General features: G+C 42.1%; 2 protein-coding genes and 1 long non-coding RNA gene across 8 annotated transcripts in view; 1 reads left to right on the top strand and 2 right to left on the bottom strand.

The window, feature by feature from the left end:
• Positions 1-399, bottom strand: part of arhgap12b (Rho GTPase activating protein 12b) — a 61060-nt gene extending 60661 nt beyond the window's left edge. For 2 of the 4 annotated variants that reach the window (XM_016675626.1, XM_016675627.1), the window contains exon 1: positions 267-399. The gene's annotated coding sequence lies outside the window, so the exon portion shown is untranslated. The remainder of the gene's footprint in view (positions 1-266) is intronic. The other 2 variants (XM_007560676.2, XM_007560674.2) reach the window with 2 other exon arrangements.
• Positions 390-1202, top strand: LOC103143948 (uncharacterized). Its single transcript, XR_476859.1, has 2 exons — positions 390-477; positions 650-1202. It is a non-coding gene; the product is annotated as an uncharacterized LOC103143948 (long non-coding RNA).
• A 1618-nt stretch (positions 1203-2820) lies between these two features.
• The window catches only part of LOC103143946 (kinesin-1 heavy chain), an 18391-nt gene continuing 3372 nt past the window's right edge, over positions 2821-17839 (bottom strand). The window contains exons 4-26 of one of the 3 annotated variants that reach the window (XM_016675625.1): positions 17500-17604; positions 17368-17416; positions 17216-17271; positions 16888-16975; positions 15366-15490; positions 15143-15247; positions 14277-14422; positions 13943-14091; positions 11684-11886; positions 10846-10914; positions 10499-10705; positions 10268-10411; positions 8671-8853; positions 8363-8480; positions 7561-7616; positions 7360-7469; positions 7178-7279; positions 7030-7090; positions 6401-6472; positions 5277-5378; positions 4935-5148; positions 4291-4402; positions 2821-4154 (exon numbers count right to left, since the gene is read on the bottom strand). In XM_016675625.1, coding sequence (XP_016531111.1) covers positions 4148-4154; positions 4291-4402; positions 4935-5148; positions 5277-5378; positions 6401-6472; positions 7030-7090; positions 7178-7279; positions 7360-7469; positions 7561-7616; positions 8363-8480; positions 8671-8853; positions 10268-10411; positions 10499-10705; positions 10846-10914; positions 11684-11886; positions 13943-14091; positions 14277-14422; positions 15143-15247; positions 15366-15490; positions 16888-16975; positions 17216-17271; positions 17368-17416; positions 17500-17604 — 2583 coding nt within the window. In that variant the 3' untranslated portion in view covers positions 2821-4147. Of the gene's footprint in view, positions 4155-4290; positions 4403-4934; positions 5149-5276; positions 5379-6400; positions 6473-7029; positions 7091-7177; positions 7280-7359; positions 7470-7560; positions 7617-8362; positions 8481-8670; positions 8860-10267; positions 10412-10498; positions 10706-10845; positions 10915-11683; positions 11887-13942; positions 14092-14276; positions 14423-15142; positions 15248-15365; positions 15491-16887; positions 16976-17215; positions 17272-17367; positions 17417-17499; positions 17605-17839 lie in introns of all 3 variants that reach the window. The other 2 variants (XM_016675623.1, XM_016675624.1) reach the window with 2 other exon arrangements.

Below are 17839 nucleotides of genomic sequence, written 5' to 3'. Positions count from 1 at the left end.
GTGTGTGCCAAAACAGAAGGATGCAGCCATCACCTGCTATGCTTAATTACACCACCTGGCACAACTTTTACCGTTAGAAAAGTGACGCTAGCCGAACCGCTCCCTCGTCAGAAGGATAATGCCCTGAATATTTCCACAGTGTTGCTCCGCTGCGGACAAAAAGCACTGCAGGTTCACTGGGAGCCCCCAGCTCTGCAACAGAAGCCAATAGCCTCTCACCGGGCCAGAACGTCACGTAGAACCGAACCGAACCGAACCGCACTCACCCCCTCCGGAACGAGCTGCTGTGGTGTCGGCCTTTGTGCTCCGTTAGCCACCGCTGAAGGAGAGCAGGAGAAGTTTTCCGGAGCCCTGTTACCTAGCGTGTGTTACCCCGACAGAGCCCGCAGCAGCAGCCCTCCAGTCAGCCGCGCGGTTCGCAATCCCCCGCCTCTCTGCTGGACGTCAACTTCAGGGAGACAACAGCGGCCACATCCGGTCAGCGCTGTTAGAATAAAAGCTTTATCGATTTCTTTTTTGTTTCTTTTATTTCATTTTTTCAGCAAAAACTTTTGGGGTGGCAAAAATAATATTTATTTTATATATATATATATTTTTGGATTTCTTTAAATTTAATCTTTTATATTTATTTATTGTGTTTCATATTTAGGTCTTGATTGAAGAAGATGAACTCAAGATTGTATTCGGAGGGCCAGTGGGGTACACAGGATTTTTCCAGGCGTGTCTATACCCCCTCCCATACTCCCCACCACCTCCACCTTCCTGGGGGGACCACTCCTAAAGTTGACTAGCTAAATATGAAACAAATGATCTATAATCAGTGGGGGAGATATGGCTCTCTGCCAAAGGCAGCATGCCCTGGGAGGCATCATGAGTTAAAAAAAATAAATAAATGTTGCATATTTTTCCAATTTGGAATACAGAACGTTTTGCTTCAAACATGTAATGTCACTGCTTTGTAATATTTTCGATATACCTACATTTCGCATGTTGACAGTATGTGTTACACTTTAGGCATGCAAAATGATATAAGTCATTCGATATATCCAAAAACATTTTGTGCTGAGAGGTGAGTTTGCGATGTTTATTTTTTAGATGTTTATGTATTGGTTATCTACAACCACACACAAAACAATGAAAAATAAAACATTTTACATGTGACATATATTTCTTTGGAAACAATGCATTAAAAATGGCAGCACTCAGTTGTTCATTACGCTTTAATATTAACAAAAGCAATTCAATATATAAACATAATTAAATGTTATTAGGCCTTTAGCTTTTTAAAGCTTAAATTAACTCCAAATTCACAAATTCATCCAAGTTTCCTGCTTTTATTTTGGAGACCCTACCGGATGTAATTGGAGCTTTGCTCAGCAGCTTGATTCAGCTGCGGTCTCCACTCAGCAGACACCAGGCTGTCTCTCTCACCCCGCCCGTCTGTCTGTCAGCGCTGATGAAGCGCATCCGGAGCCCCGTGGCCGGCGTGCCGTGCGCACCTCCCGGTTCGACACCTCCAGCACAGCCCGATGGTTTCCAGCTCCGCAGAAACTCCGGGGCTTTCTCTGCTCCAGCTGGAGTATTTGACATTTCCTTTCATCCCGTCGCGTCTTCAACGATTGATTACAACACATAAAATCCCGGGTTTAATGTTCACATTCTTCAGGTCTTAAACGTGTAAAGTTTCCCCGCGGCCCCTCCCGTCGGCGCTGACTTCTCTTTGGCAGACACAGCGGGTAGTTTCACCATCTGAGCAGGATCATGAATGATTTAATGGTTGCATGATCCAAGAGCACAGCAGGCCTTCAGTGGAAAACACTCACCCAGACTACAGACAGACTGACATCAGCCTCAGGATAAAGAACAAGTGGACAGGATTTCAGGATAATGTAGGAATGTTTGTCTAAAAAAGCGCCACACCAGGGAAAAGCACAGACTGTCGGAGTGAGGAGGAAGTGACAGATGGAAGCACAAATGGGAATCCATCAATTCTTGCTTTCCAGAACGTAAATATGGATTCCATGGAATGCAATATCATCATTTAAATATGTGTTCCCCTCCACCCCCCAAGCAGGAAATAATTCCACAAATATTGAGCTTCTTCAGACTGCAATTTATTATGTTTAGAAAAGAAAAATAAAGTCTGGGAAAATTAATTATTTTGATCTATTTTGTCATTCAGCTTCTGCTAAGTGAAGACATTTATATAAATATTTCGTCAAGTATGGTGACAGACCTACAGCTTCAGTCAGTTTACTTACACATAACTGCAGTGAATATTATATTAATCTCCTGGCTTTTTATGATGTATTTTAACAGATTTTTTTTCCCCTCAAATATTTACACTCTTAGGAATATCCAGAGAAATGTCCAGACCAAGGCAGTGGCTATTAACATTCAGCAGGACCTGAATTGGGGGCATTGTCAAGAGCCAATGTTTTCCTGCTTTATCCAGGCGAAGACTAGTATTTAAATACGTTTGCCATCACTGTCTGGTCAGAACACAAAAGAGTGGTGATTTTAACCCAACTGACCCAAACTGTTAGCTCATACGAAAGAAAAATTGACATGATGTCCAGGAACGAGCCAAGAGCTACCAAGTGATCCAAGAGTCCAAGATGGAAGGATGGAGAGGAGGCCACTCTGACTAACAAAGGAACTGCTTCAAAAACCCTCAGGTGAAATATGCAAGCTTAGGCATGGGGGTGGTAGTATTAGTGGTACTGGTACATCACACAAGTGGAAGGACAAAGGAAGAATGTGGACTTGATTTGAGGCTTTATCTCAAACCAAAAGCTAGATGAACACAGGTTGGTGTTCTGGCAGCACAATGATCCCAAACACACAAGAAAACTGGCAGGAAAGTATTAAGCTACTGGAGTAGCCTTGATCTCAACTCTTGGCTGAAATGTACGAGTCTGTCCCAAAACCAGGCAGCTTAACTGAGGTCTACCATTTGTCATACACAAATATCAAATATCCAGTTAAATTATTCCAGAAGCTTGTTGATGCCACTGAAATGTGTTTTGGTGAAGTCAAGTTTATTTGTCTAGAATATTTAAGCACTTTACACAATACAAACGTGACACAAAAATAAAGAGGAGTAATAAAAAAAAATGTGATCCAGACTGGAATGTTCCAGTTATTATTGATCAAAGGGAACTCGAAGCAAATTGGCTTTTAGCCTTGATTTAAGGGAACTCTGTGTTTCAGCAGTTTGGTAGTTTTCTGTGAATTTATTCCAGATTTGTGGCGCATGGAAACTGAATGCTGCTCCTCCATGTTTGGTTCCAGGAATACAGAGGAGAACCAGAGACAGAAGACCTGTTGCTATGACAGCAGCAGATCTTTAATGTATTTTGGTGCTAAGCTGTTCAGTGATTTATAAACTAACAAAACATTAAAACTGGAGCAATGTGGGTGAATCTGTTTGTCTATGGTGTATTTTCCTAGTTTTAGTGAGATCGCCAGCAGCAGCGTTTTGAATCAGCTGCAGCTGTTTGACTTTTTAGACAGTCCTGTAAAGACACTGTTGCAGTAATCAATAAAAGCATGAATGAGTTTCTCTTCATCTTATTGGGACATTAATCCTCTAATCCTTGAAATGTTCTTCAGGTGATAGAAGGCCAACTTTGTAACTGTCTTTATGTGTCTCTGAAGGTTCAGGTCAGAGTCCATCACTACACCCAGATTTCGGGCCTCATCTCTAGTTTTTAATTGTAATAACTGAAGCTGCATGCTTCACTCCTGTTTAGGTCAAGAAATAATAACATCAGTTTTGTTTCTATTCAGCTGAAGAAAATGACGGCAATTTGTTCTACGCATCTACCCAGCGGTTGAATGGGTTCATGTTCACTTGTTGACATTGTAATGTAGACGGCTATGTTAGAGGTCTTTGGTGCAGCGTAGGCTCGCTTTCTTTTACAAGCTGCTGATTAATGCGCCGGTGAAAAGAACACAAAGTTCTCACAGTAGAAGCAGAATTTTCTGGGCATTTGCAACAATTTTGCTTGCATTAGCAGCTTGTTAGCCTTAAAGAGCAGCAGTGCTTCTCTATACAGTATGTACACATTTTGACACTGGAGGATTTGTGCAGAGTGTCCAGGACTTAGTGCAGTCTGCTGGTTTGAGGTCTGTCTGAAGATCCTTAACTGCTGTGAGGTAAAACAAAAGGAAAGTAAATTATTTCTGCTTACTGAAGTTATTTTGCCTCTTCCGTGTTTTTCCCTAGGGAAAGACAGAGTTCTTCAACAGAGAAACAGAGTGATGGAGCTTGATATGTTCTGGTACCTGTCATTGTCCTCTCCAATGGTATCAGACTGGCTGTTCTGCAGTAGTAGGGCTCTGTTGATGCCAATCAAGGGAGACGCTCCGGGCAGCTGGCCCGGTCTGATAGGCTTCACTGGGTTTGACAAAAAGACAGAACACATCAGTTGTAACATTTTAATCAAAAGAAGTTTGTTTAAACACACATTAAGGCACAATTAAACCAGCTATAAACCATTGCTTCTTCCCTGTCTGCCATCTTTGTTTAATTTGAACTCACATTTGGCCTTGAGAGGTTTTGCGAGATTTCCTGTCTGACATCTGAAAGTTGGTGAGTGAAATCAGTTTGTGTGTTTGAGTTTTATCGTCAAGTGTCTCGGGTTTTGAAAGTTGCCCGACAATTTTAAAAATAAGAAGTATTTCAGTATCTAATTAAAGACTTTGCTGTTTTTTTAGGGACTGATTTGAGTTGCTTTTTTGTAGAGAAAGCCAAAGCATGGGTCCAAAGAGAAGCTATATTTCCTGACAAATTTGCAACATGTGATTCTCTTCACTCTGGCTTCAGAAATATATACAGCTTACCTAAAACCTGACAGATCTACTACCGTAGCCTGCTACGTTACAGCGCCCCTGGCTGCTGATCATCAAATTACTATATTTTTGCCCACCTATGACCGCAGAGGCTCTCCTGCCCATGTTTTTGGGCTTGACCGTGTCCTTGATGCGCTCCATCTCTTCCTCGTAACGCTTCTTTTCGCGAGCTGCGCTCTCCTTGGCTTCTTTCAGGGCGGCCTCCAGCGCTTGGACCCGCGTCGCCGTGGCACGCAGGCGCTTCTCCATTTTGGGGATCTCACAGCGAAGGCTGGCGTTGTCTCTCACCAGCTGCAGAGAGAGAGAGAGAGAGAGAGAGAACTGTTAGAGAAAATGCTTCTAAAGGTGGAGACTGCTTGTATGAGAAGCTCATGTGTGTGTGTGTGTGTGTGGGGGGGGGGGTGCTTGTGAGTTTTTACCTGCTTGTGAACTTTGGTGAGCTGCTCAAGGTTGCTCTCCAGGAAGCTGATCTTTTGTTTCTGAGCAGCGCAGGTTTCTGAGTCATCCATGTCCTGCCCATTCTGTCCAAACATATCAAAGAGTTTTAACTTTTATTTAAAAAAAAATAATGTTTTAGACATATTTGTTAAAACCCTCACTGTGTCGTGACAGTTCAGTATGAGACAGATAATCTGTGAAAAGATGGAGTTTTGTCTGAAGAAATGAACTACTCCCAATCAAAAACAACCAATCAGAGCCAGGAGGTGGGTCTTAGTGCTGTTAATCAGACCCATGTACTCGCTGCTAAATGTACTAATGGTGCAGAAACATCTCACCATTACAGGAAAAACTCTTACTGGTTGTTGTTGGTGACTATGCCAGCTAACTGCCTTAGCATTCACAACAGACTCTGCTAGCTCACTGTAGCAGACAAAAAGGGCCCGCCTCCTGACTCTGATTGGCTGTTTCTAGACACCACTGGGAGATAACAAAGGATCTTGATTTTTTTTCACAGATTATCTGTCTCATATGTGACAGTTTCAACAAATATATAAAAGAAATATCTATTTTCTTTATAACAGTTTTAAGTTTTAACCTTTAAGTTTGTCACATTTTGGCACATTACAATCCTAAACCCCAATCTATTTATTTTACACAACTGCAAACTTATCAGGCTGAGCCTTTAAAGCCGACACTAAATCTGAGGCTAAAGGACATGATTAGTAGCAGATTTGCATTTTTGTGCGAGTGAACGGGAAAAGCCTGGATGTGCCTCTTTTCATCTCGCCACCATCTGCCCCGGGCTGACGGCTGAAGATGAGCGCCACGCTGAAGCCCCGGGCCCCTGATTTACATCCGCTACCTTTAAAGAATCAGATGGCCTACTTATCGCAGAAGCTCTCTGTTGTGTTCCCTGGACTCATTAAAAACCCATCAGGGTGCAAATGAAGCTCAGCACCACAGCAGCGCAAAATTGGAAGAAGTTTTTTCTGATCGCTGATGATGATGATCGCCACGTGGAAATGGCATGTTGGTGGCTTTCAACCAGCAGGCAGCATGCGTGTTTTGGTCTAAAGATGAAACAGAACATGACAAGTTCTACCTTTCTTACTCTTCTGGATAAATCCTGTACGAAAAGCCTCCGCAAACTGTGGAGTGTCTGCAGCTCCCGAGCCTGAAAAAAGAAGGTGGCAGAAAAGATTAAGCTGTATGTCTTGTCCATTATTAGACCTCATAGACAATCAATTCATATCTTCCTTCTCTCCTTATCCTCCTTCATTGTCTATCTGGAGTAGTCATTGGGAAAGACGCTGGCAACACCCTGGTGACCCCGGATAATTAAATGTTCAGGGTGAACATAACCATCAAAAGGCCTCAGGTCTCCATCCGTTGTTCCTCACTATCTTTTCGTGCACTTCTGAGTTTTTAATGCACTTCTGAGAACAATGGACTTGAATGAATCTGTTCTCAATAGTCACATAGACACACACACTTATTGGCACCTCTGCTAAAGAAGTGTAGAAACCCCCAACACAGGCTAGCATAATCTCACACTGAAACACTAAACCAGTTATTTCTATTAAATGTATTCGGAGGCAGAAACATCCAAGAAAAATCAGCACAGTTATTGGTGCTTCTAATAATCGCTTCAAATGAATGTAACAAGAAGTTATTTTGATCAGAAATATGTACTAAGTAAATTTGTCTCCTATAATGGAGGTAATAACTGACCACAGTCTCCTCCAGTCCTTTCAGGTCCTGCCTGGCCTGCTCTCGTCTGTCCTGTAGCAGCCTGCAGAGCAACAATAACGTTATTACCACCTACAGGTTGTCATGCCGACAGCAACAGCTTCCCTTCTGACCAAACAACAACGTTTACGTGAGCTCCTGCAGCTGGCGGCTCTTCTCCTGGTCGGCTGCTTTCAGCTTCTCGTGCTCCACTTTCAGCCTCTCCTGCTCCAGCACGATCTCCTGGTTGGAGCTGCAGGGACCGCAGGAACACATTCAGCACAGCTGCACGTTCTCTAACAACAGAGGGAGGTTTTCAGACTTCGCTCTTACTCCTGCAGCTCCGTGATCAGCTTCTCCTTGCTGTCCAGTTCGTCTCTCAGGCTGCTGATCTGCTTCTGATGGGCCTCTCGGTGAGACTGGATCTGCTTCTCCACAGCCTCCTGGACACACACATGTGTGCAAACACACACAACACACGTGATTACATGTCACAGCAAGGTTAAGAAGTGAAGGCGTAGAGGCGTAGAATACCTTGACTTCATTGGCGGACTGGATCTCATTCTCTTTCTCCATGGCATTTACTTTCTCTGAAAAAAAAAGAAGTCATTTTGCAGAAACTTCACCAAAATTTGGTGAACCTTTTCTGTGTTGATTATGATGTTTTGGATCTGTGTTTTGTTGAAAGACTCATTTTAACAGGAACACAAGTTGTAGCAAGAGAATAAAGTCGTAGTAATCCAAGATGAGTCATAATATTAATATGAGAATAAATATTACCAGAAAATGGTTGCATATTAGGAGAATGGGGAAGTAATTTTACGAGAATAATAACAAATACAACTACTTGCTTTCCTTTCATTAAAACTCCCTTTTTTCTTGTAGTTTTACAGCTTTCTTCTGATAATATTGTGTCTTTATTCTAATACAACAACTTTATGTCACAGTATTCTAACTTTATTCTCCTAGTTTCTATGAAACCTCAATGAAATTACCATTTTCTGGTAATATTTATTCTCATATTAATATTATGACTCATCTTGTATAGGGCCCTATATAAAGGGCTCAGCCCTTTATATGTATGATTACCCTTCCCACACGGATGGGGCCCAATTGAACCTCAATCTCTTACATCTGACCACCAATGGAGATTTAAATATTTGGCCTCTATTACAAATTGTTTAATGCATCTAAATTTAATTGTAACCAAAGGGGGCACATTTTTCTGGCCCCCCGATTTATCTCAGTCAAGTCGTTCTAATCTTGACTTTCCGTCAAATGGCGTCACGTAAACTGTGTCTGAGTTTGAAGCTAACCCAGTTTCGCTGACGCTCACCCTCAGCTCTGATCCTGACGATCTCGTCGTTCAGAAGGTCCACGTTCTCCTCCAGCTGTCTCTTCTTGTGCTCCACATTCTGGAGGCTGTCTGTCAGGGACTTGATCTTAGCCTCGTACTGACCGCCGGCAGGAGAGGAGAGACAACACACACGGTACACACACAAACATTCTCCATGAATGCTTGTTTTAAACGCACCCCTAAAATGTTATATCTGCAGACAAGTTTGGCGTATGACCATAAGATCTGAACGGTGCGTTACTGTAGCGACGGTGTGCATGATCGTGGATGGATGGAGCAGCGGTTACCTGGGAGACACGGAGCTTGCAGGCGGTCAGGTCGCTCTCCGTCTCCTCCAGCTTCTGGCTTCTCTCGGCCTGGCTGCTCTCCAGCTGTTTGCTGCGCTTCACCATGGTCTTCACCTCGGCCTTCATCTTGCTGATGTAGAGCCGGGCCACGGTGAACTCCTCATCGATGAGCCCGCTGCTCTCCTGTTGCTGAGAGGTTAAGAAACGGCACATTGTGGCTTCGGTGTACAACGGGTACCGTTAACTGGGTGTGTGTTTCGATGGAAGTAGCAGCAGTGCTGTCGGTGCTGATATGAAGGGTTTGTATGTCTGCAGATAAATATTTTTGCATGTTTTTTTAAAACAAACAGCAAAATCACAGGAAATTTCACTTGTGCAAGTTTAATCTGATATAACTTATAGCTGACTAACAGATAACAGAAGCTATAGTAGCAAACGCACGCAACACTGGATGTCTAAGTCATGTACACGCCTCTGCTTTTGTCTGTTATCCTACTAAACTCAGATACATGAAACAGTAGAAAAGTGTTGTATTTAGAACACGTCTGAGCTCCTCTTTCAGCCAGTTTTGAACACATGAACCAGATTATCATCATGTTATTGTTTTCTTAACCTGCTGCATCCAAATAGGTATTTTCAGATGGAGACATGCTTTGTAAATCAGCCCTTTCCTTTTTGTCTTCCATGTGAACAGTGTTACATTTGTATTATGTCCTTCATCAGGGATTTTAGTGTGTGGCCTGAGCCCAATTAGGAGACTTCCATAACAATTAACTACTAATTGCAGTTCTGGGTCGTTGATTTGACCCAGCTCCCTGTAATGTTTAACCATGAGCTATCTGAAATGCATGAAAAAAATATTAAAGGAGCGCCATCTTGTGGCCTAGAAAATACTCTGCCTTTCAAAATTATTCACATCTTTAACAGGCAGTATTTTGTGTTTCCAGGCACATAGTGCTATTTGACAGCACAACCAAGAAACTATGCTAACTTCAGTTGTTATAAGAATGGTGTATATATGGAATATTACTTACAAGAAATTTGACTTTGTAATTTAACGCCTTGAAATTGGGTTTCTGTCTTTTTAAAAACTCCTGCTCTTTCTGAAACTCTGCATTAAGGAAGTCATCACAACATGACTTCTCTGTTAACACCTTAACAATGTTTTTACCAACATTGAGAAGCAGCTCCTATAATGAGCTCAACAGATGAACACTTCCTCCAGGTGCTTGCTAATTGCTGCTGGCTAGTCTGAAGGAGCACAGTGCTCTAAGGGGTGGAAGCTTGGAAGCTGCAGCTCCAAGGAGGAGCTTTGTCCTCAAAGGCACAGCTAGGTCCACCCAGGTGTTTTGCATAGTTGAGTGGTTGCCATGGAGATTACAGGATTTCTCAAACATGCATGAAAGAATCAAAGCAACACTCCAGGTTTATTTTTGATGAAGTATTAACACTATAACATGATATAAAGCTAAAAAAAAAACTCGATTTTCTGTCAAACATAGGGAGAACATTTTCTAGAGTTTTTTGTAAATCTCTTCTAATTCAGAAGTTTGAAAAACACAGATTTGTTCTTGTAATGTGAAAACGAGGGACACACCTTCATGTCATTGCTTCCCACTGCGATGCCAATCTCAGCCAGGTCTTTCAGCAAGCACGACATCATCTCAGTGACCCTCTTCTTCTGGTGGTTGGTCATCTCCTTCAACTTCTGCAGCTCCGAGTCAATGGAAGCCAAGGAGCTCTGAGGATGGATGGAGGCGGTAACAGTCAGTGTGAGGAAGAGAGTTCCCAGCAGCACTCCAAACACCTGAGGCCGAGACAGCCTTACAGACTTCTGGTTCAGCTCCTCGCTAAGCGCCTCAAACTCCTTGGTTTTGTCCTCAACCTCCTGGCTCTTCTGGTCGTAGTTGACAGCCAGCTCCTCCAGCGCCTGCAGCACCTCCTTCACCTCCTCCTTGGAGGCTTCGTTCTCAGCCAGCAGCCGGTTCAGCTCCGTCTGCAGGGTGTTGTGGTCGCTGCGGGAGGACTCCAACAGCTGACATGGTGGGGGGAGGAAAAGGATGTTCACTGTGATGTGAATCCCAGGATTCACACTGGGTCAGGAGAGGAGAGGAGAGGAGAGAGAGAGAGAGAGAGAGAGAAAGAGAGAGAGAGAGAGAGAGAGAGAGGCATCACCTCTTCCTGATCCAGCAGCTGCTGCTTCAGCTTCTCCACCTCCTGGGACTGCTGGTTGATCTCATCGTCCTGGAGAGCAGAAAGATACAAAACAAGTCATCCAATAATCTGGTAGTTGCAGGAGCAGCATCCTGCAACATTTAGATGTCACTCTACTTCAGCACACCTGGTTCCAATATTAGCTCATTAGCAGAGCTCTGTACAGCTTGACTGCATGCTAGTAACGCAATTTCACCATTTTATTCCAGTTTGTAGGACAAGGCACGAAGGTGTATCGATAAATCGGCCAGCTGATAAATCAGCCCCAATTTCCTTTAATTTTGGATGATCGCCTGTTGCTCAAATGTGAAGCCGATCTTATTCATCAATCTTATTTACGTCAGCAAAGGTCTAAAAATCAACCACTGTCCTGTTCTGTTCTCCTGGGGGAAAGGTTTGACTGTTAGCCAGGTAATGTCTGTACGCTCACAATTAACAAAAGTTATCCCACTGTTGCCAACTCAGCAAATTTTTTTTGCTATATTTGTCGGAGAAAAAATTGGTATCTGACAAAATTGGAAAATCAGGTTTCTTAAAGATCAGTGATCGACCAGAAAACTGCAATCGGTGCACCCCTACATCTAAAAGTTGCAGGACTCTGGATCTAGAAGACTCCAATTTGAGATCACTGCTTTACTTATTTTTAGAAGCCAGTTGTGCCATCTGCTGTCAAGAAGAAATACTGCACCAGCTACTGACTCCAACCCATGCAGAAATCTCAACTTTGTTTTCCCTAACGTTCCTGGACTGTTTTCTGTGGGTCTTGGGTCGTTGACAGGCAGTGAGCCAGAACAGTTACCTTGTCGTCCAGCTCCTTGTACAGCTTGGCCATTTCTGCTTCGTACTTCTCCTTCTCTGGACCTGTGAGAGCCACTCCGGGCAGGCTGCCCAGGGAAGGCTTGGGCGCAGCCTTATCATTGTTGTTGAGAGCAGCATCCAGTGACACCACCTCAGCTTTAGCCTTTTCTTTGTCAAACTGCTCCTCCACTGGCACGCTCTCTCCTGCAGGGGGCAGCAGAGGCGTCATGTTCTTGTGTTAAGTGAGAATGAGATTGGTCCCGGTCTCCCCATGGCCGCATTTTAAGGAGAACTGCTGTGATTTTGCTCATGACACTGCTAACGTGGAGACAAAGGATGCTTTGTTTTGGACCTAAAAATAAACCAGTGTGTGACTCAGATTCAGAGTGAATTGACAGGAATACCCTGTGTGCATGACTGAAGAGCTTCTCCCTCTACACACTCTAAAATCTTCTGAGTTCATTCTTTAATCCGACAGTTTAGTTCATGCTGGTAGGACAGACATTAGATCAAACATTGTGACTCAATTTGCTGGGTTTGAGAAGAGACCAGAAGGAGCCTCATCATTCTTTACAGATGAACTTTGTTAAACTTCTGCAACCAATTAAGAAATGTTAGCTGGTAATCTGATGCTGTTTCTTCAATATTAATGTGAGCGGGTCATATTAATCACTTTAGTTTACTTCAGAGAGTTTCTTCACTTAAAACAGTCCTCCGTCTGTTTATTGGTTAGCATGAGCTATTGCTAACAGTGTTCAAAATTCACATTTTGACCAAAGAATAAAACTTAAAGTCAATATATACAGGTTCTTTTTATGTTTCAGATTAAATATGAATTCTGACAAATCCAGTTTGTCAAATCTTATTTACCATAATTTTTGTTTGGACTATGAATCGTTCTTTTCAGCCCACCCTTTGAGTAGCACAAGCTAATGCTAACTATGTTCAACATTCATATGTCGACCAAAGAATATGCCTTACAGTGTATATAGGCAGGCTATATTTTATGTTTTAGATTGTATGAATTCCGCCAAATCATTTGTCCAATCAGTTTCTTTCAGATTATAAATCATTCTTTTCAACCCACTCTTTGCTACCGTTAGCCTTAGGGATTAGTTTTGGATTAAAATTCAAACCTAATGTTGGGCGATCAGGTGAAAAAAAAAATCACATTATTTTTCTTCACATTGTAATTTTAAATGAACAATTCAGATTCTAAGGTAGCAGCTACTAAGAATATTTACCTACTCACAGATATAAAAAATATTTAAGAAAAAAATTGCAGCTTGGGAAGCTGAGATACTTTGGCGCAATGCTACTTGACACGCTATTGGCTGGTGTTTGCAAAGCAGCCAATGCTTGGTGCTAATTGGCCAAATCCCAAAGAGTGGTGATATTGAATACTGTGGATGTTAGCTTCTGTGGAAGTGCTAAAATAGTTTCCACTGTGCATATTAATGCATGTTAAGGTATATTTGGTGTTTTAACTATCAAGATAAGCTAAACCGTCATTATAAGTTAATCTCATGCTCTGCTAGAAGCAAATGTCTAAAAATAAAGATGGACTTTGAGCAAAGACTTAAAAGTCTGAACAGCCTCAGTGGTTTGGATATCAAAAGGTAAACTGTTCCAAAGTTTAGGGCCACAAATAGCAAAGTCCCAAACAAATATGTTTTAGTACAACCATAAAATAATGCTAATCAAGTCTACACTACTTCTTAAAGTATCTTCTCCATCTTTTAAAAGTTCTTTAATAATGGTAGGCTGAGAACAGTGTGAGAGGTAAACTTTACAGCCCTCCTTCATATTTTTTCTAAAATTTCCTGGCAGTAGTCAAACACTCAAATCCTGAAAGACTACTCTCATGAATTCACATTAAACTATAATATAGCCAAGGTAGATGCATACCACTGATGCCTGTTGATGCATATTCTATGTATACCAAGTATTGTGTTGCCACCATCTAATGAACACTCATGTCTATTTTAGCTCATACTCAGTAGGTTAGGGTTAGGTTCCAGGCCACGCCAATCACACTTCATGTTAATCCACAGCCATAATGCACCTCAGCAGCTGTTCAACATTCAAGACATTGGGTTATTTTTCAGATCAATAGTTATTAAGAGTCTAATTTTACCAAACCATAGAGTTACAGCAATTTTAAATGAATTCTGCCTGTCTTTCATCCTCATGCTTCACACACCAGCAGCAGTATATTCAACACGTAAAAGGACAGTGTTTTGGAGCTGCTGGCCCTCACCTTTCCTCCAGCGATTGAGCTCCGTCTCCAGCCAGGTGATGGTGGTCCTCAGAGTCTTGTTCTTCTCCTTCTCCTTCTCCCACTTCTTCTTCCACTGCTCTGCGGTCAGCTCCACATTCAGACTCACCGTGTTTTTGATCGTCTTTGCCCTGTTGAGGAAAGTCACAGTTTTCATTCATGGCGTGAGTAACCGAGTCTATCCCAAAGTTGTTTTTGTTTTTTGTTTTAGCCAAGTCCTTTTCCATAAGCACCTTCTTGACTGTTGAGGGAAAAAAATGCAACTCTTCATGAAACCAAACAATACAAGACAGCCTGTCTGTGTATGCCTCTGTACCTCTGTCCAAACAGCAGAGTGGACCTGGTCTCTGCATCATTAAAAGCAGAAGGTGAGCAGCAGATGACCATAGTTGTCCGACAGTTTCCTCCCAGGGAGTCCTGCAGGATCCTGGTCATCTTACTGTCTCTGTACGGTACGTAGCTCTGGAACGAAGAGGGAAACATAAAGCAGCTGTAATTGTTGAGTTTTACATAATGTCGTAGGTAGCGGTAATTTAAACTACATACGTGTTCTGCCACAAGTCAATCCAATCAGAAAGAAAATGTAAAAAAAAATACATGCTTCCATCGTAACACAGTGGAGGGTGTCGTAGCTGGAGCTACAATAAGCCCTTTAATAAAGTCAGCTGACCTTTGTTATGATTACAGAAAGTCTGGCCTTTTAAACAAAAACATAAAACAGTTCCTCCAGTTTTTTAAGATTCTGAATGTTTGAAAATTCAGCCAAAATCAACAGAGACTTGCATTTTTTCTACGCTAATGCGTAATAGTGAGTTTACTGCTAATTTTTGATACAAAATGGTCAAAAACATTGGGTTTGAGTGAGTTCTAAGTCACACCTTCAGGTGGCAGTGTTTCTTCCTTCTACAACACTGCTGCCTCAGCATTACCTGATGTAAAGTTATAGTCGGTGATCATTACAGGTGACAAACACACGCCGTAATACAATCCAGTTTAGCAAACTGAACTAATCTCAGTCCAAACCCAGCTGCTCTGTGAAGGCCTCAGAGGTTAGTTAGAGAATATTAGAGAGCAAACGGCATCATGAAGACCGAGGCTGTTTAAAGCAGTGTTAGGTTATGAAACAATATCGCAGACAGTGAACACCTCCATCATCTGGATATCCTGTGTGAGCTGTCTCACCGAGCCCTCCGCCAGAGCAGAGATGACGTTACCCAACGACGACAGGGACTTGTTGATCATCTTCGCTTCATCCAGAACTGTTCCCTCTGCTCCGGTTTTACCCACCTGCCAAGAAAATAAACCCAAGGAGCCTCATTAATCTCTCTGTCTGTGAAAAAAATGTCTTGCAACAAATCAATTTTATGACAATGCTATAATGCTATAAATTAGGGGGGAATCTTACTTTTTCACTCCCTGCCAGATCGACGAGGTAGAGTTTGCCGGTCAGCTTCTGCTCAGTCTGGGTGTTTTCCTGCTTGATGTTGATGAGGAAGATGCTGTGACTCCGGGAGCTGTGCTCGTTCATGTCTGAGGGGGACAGAGACAAACTGAGCAATATCCAGAAAAATGACGAGACACTAATGGGGGAAATATTGAGGTATTCAGATGTTGTTCAAGGAGCTCAAACCTTGAACAACATGTAATTTAAAGTTGCATCTAAAACTAGCTAACCCTCATTGCAAAGTAAGTTTGCTTTGAGAGTTTACAGTATCAATATATGCTTCATTCTTCCTCCTCCAGATACGTACAAATGAATCCCCCTGAAAATCATCCAAAAACATATCCAACTTATCTATAAAATTTATGCCAAATTGTGTTTTTGGTGTGCATCTTACAGTTGAGGCATGGAAACCTCTAGTGTTTTGTATTTTCCCCATCAAATGGAAAGTAATGGTTTTCTCTTTCTGCCACCAGGTGGTGGAGACACTTTTTTTTTCCAACTATAAACTTAGAAATTAATCCTCCAACTGGCCCATGCTGTATTTATGTGTAAGTTCACATATTTTTAGTGAGACGATGACCTATTATCTGAACTTTACATGGTATAAAATGTCATTAACAGCCTAAATATCTGAGCTGATCTATCTCAAGCACACCTGATGCGTTTAATCAGGGGCTTCGTTAGCTGAGTCCACCTGTGATTTGAGATGTTTGAGTATTCTGTTACAGTAGTCATGGAAATTACCCTTTCTATGACTACTGCAAGTGCAGCAGTGTTGATTTTGGATCAAATCCTTGGAATCTTAGATTTATTTAACTATTTAACCTGTTTTTATGTAATCTATTTGTTCTAAACATCCGAACAGTTGTGAATGTCAGCTATAAATATAATTAGTGCAACCTTAGTACGTATGTTGAATAAATTCTGGCATAGATGCCAAGCAGTGCAAGCATTTTAGCTTCTTGCTAAATTATTGTATTCCTTCTCCACATTTTTTTTCACATTACAAAAACAAATTTCAGTATATTTGGGGGAATTTTATTTGACAGACCAATACAAAATAGTGCATAGCAGTGATGTTTACAAAAAAATTGCGAGTTTTATTTTTACTTTTTAGGATAAATATCTGGTCTACAAAACAACAAAAAGTGTTACCAAAAAATCAGTATCAACTAAAGTCAGAATCATCAGGTCAGGCCTTTTAAGGATTGGCGATTGGCCAGAAAAGTGCAATCGGTGCACTCCTAGTGAAAAGCTGAATGGGTGTGGATACTTTTGCAAGGCACTAGTTACATCCCATTTCCCACCCCACAAAAAGACCAGGCGCTCTCAACTTCACTACTCATTACATTTTAGAAAAAGTAAAGGAGTAAAGATTGAGGAGGCGGCCACTTGGCATTGAGTGTGGCGGCAGTCAGGAGACCCACTGAGGCTGAACCCATGAGAACCAGCAGCTCTGAAGGCGCTCAGTGTGCAAACTCACTTGTGACGGCCACGTGTCTGTTGTTTTTGCCTTCGTCTATGGCATCCATAACTTCATCGGGGCTGCACACGAAGCGTTCGGTACATCCCTGCGGACACAAAGGCACATCACAAAGAAGCACTGTGTTCAGCCACTGCACAGCCACACAGAGACCTGGTTATGAAGGGCGAGACCATGACATAGTGCAGGGGGAACCGTGGAGAAAAAGTGACTCCCGTTACTTCATCTTCCCTGTATTTCCAATCTTTCTCATCTGATCACATAAATGCTGAACTATTAATAGCTCAGGGCAACAAAAAAATGCCAATGAATCCAGGAGATGTCTCACCTTGACAAAGGGCACCCTGTTCTTGTCTTCATGCACTGAAAGGTTTGTCTTCGTTACTGTAGAGAAAAGTCAAGGTCAACACGGCTACAGTTAGTGTGCTGTCAGAAGGTAAAAGCACATTGAAGCAGGGCACAAGAAACCCAAACCCCTACCGTCCAACAAGTCTCGGATTTTGTCCAAATAGATTTCAAAATATGAAACCTGCCAAACAAAAGCTCTATAAGAGAAGCTTTACAAATTGTGACGATGTGAGCTCTTCGTTGTTTTATCGGGCGATTACATACTTTGATGTGGAACTCCGAGTTCTCATCCATGGAGTAAATGTAGTTGAAGATGTCTTGGACAATTCTAGGAATGATTCCCATCATTTCTGGGTCATGAAGTTTCCCCTTAGGAGGAAAATATTGAAAGAAAAAAGTGAGAAATGATGGCAGAATCCGCTAAGTGTCTGCTAAATTTAGTCTACAGCACTGGAAGTGGGTTCCATCTTTTGCTTTTTTGTCCATCTTAAATGTTTCAGATCTACCAAATAATTTTAGAGAGTCTTCACACCTCATAGTCTGGTAGACTCGGTTCAACTGAGGACCAAACTTACATTTGTTACATTTTCAGCTGGTGAGGTTC

Source organism: Poecilia formosa, unplaced genomic scaffold (genome assembly GCF_000485575.1).
Source record: "Poecilia formosa unplaced genomic scaffold, Poecilia_formosa-5.1.2 Scaffold118, whole genome shotgun sequence".
Classification (NCBI taxonomy): domain Eukaryota; kingdom Metazoa; phylum Chordata; class Actinopteri; order Cyprinodontiformes; family Poeciliidae; genus Poecilia; species Poecilia formosa.
This window is presented reverse-complemented; position numbering and strand designations above follow the sequence as displayed.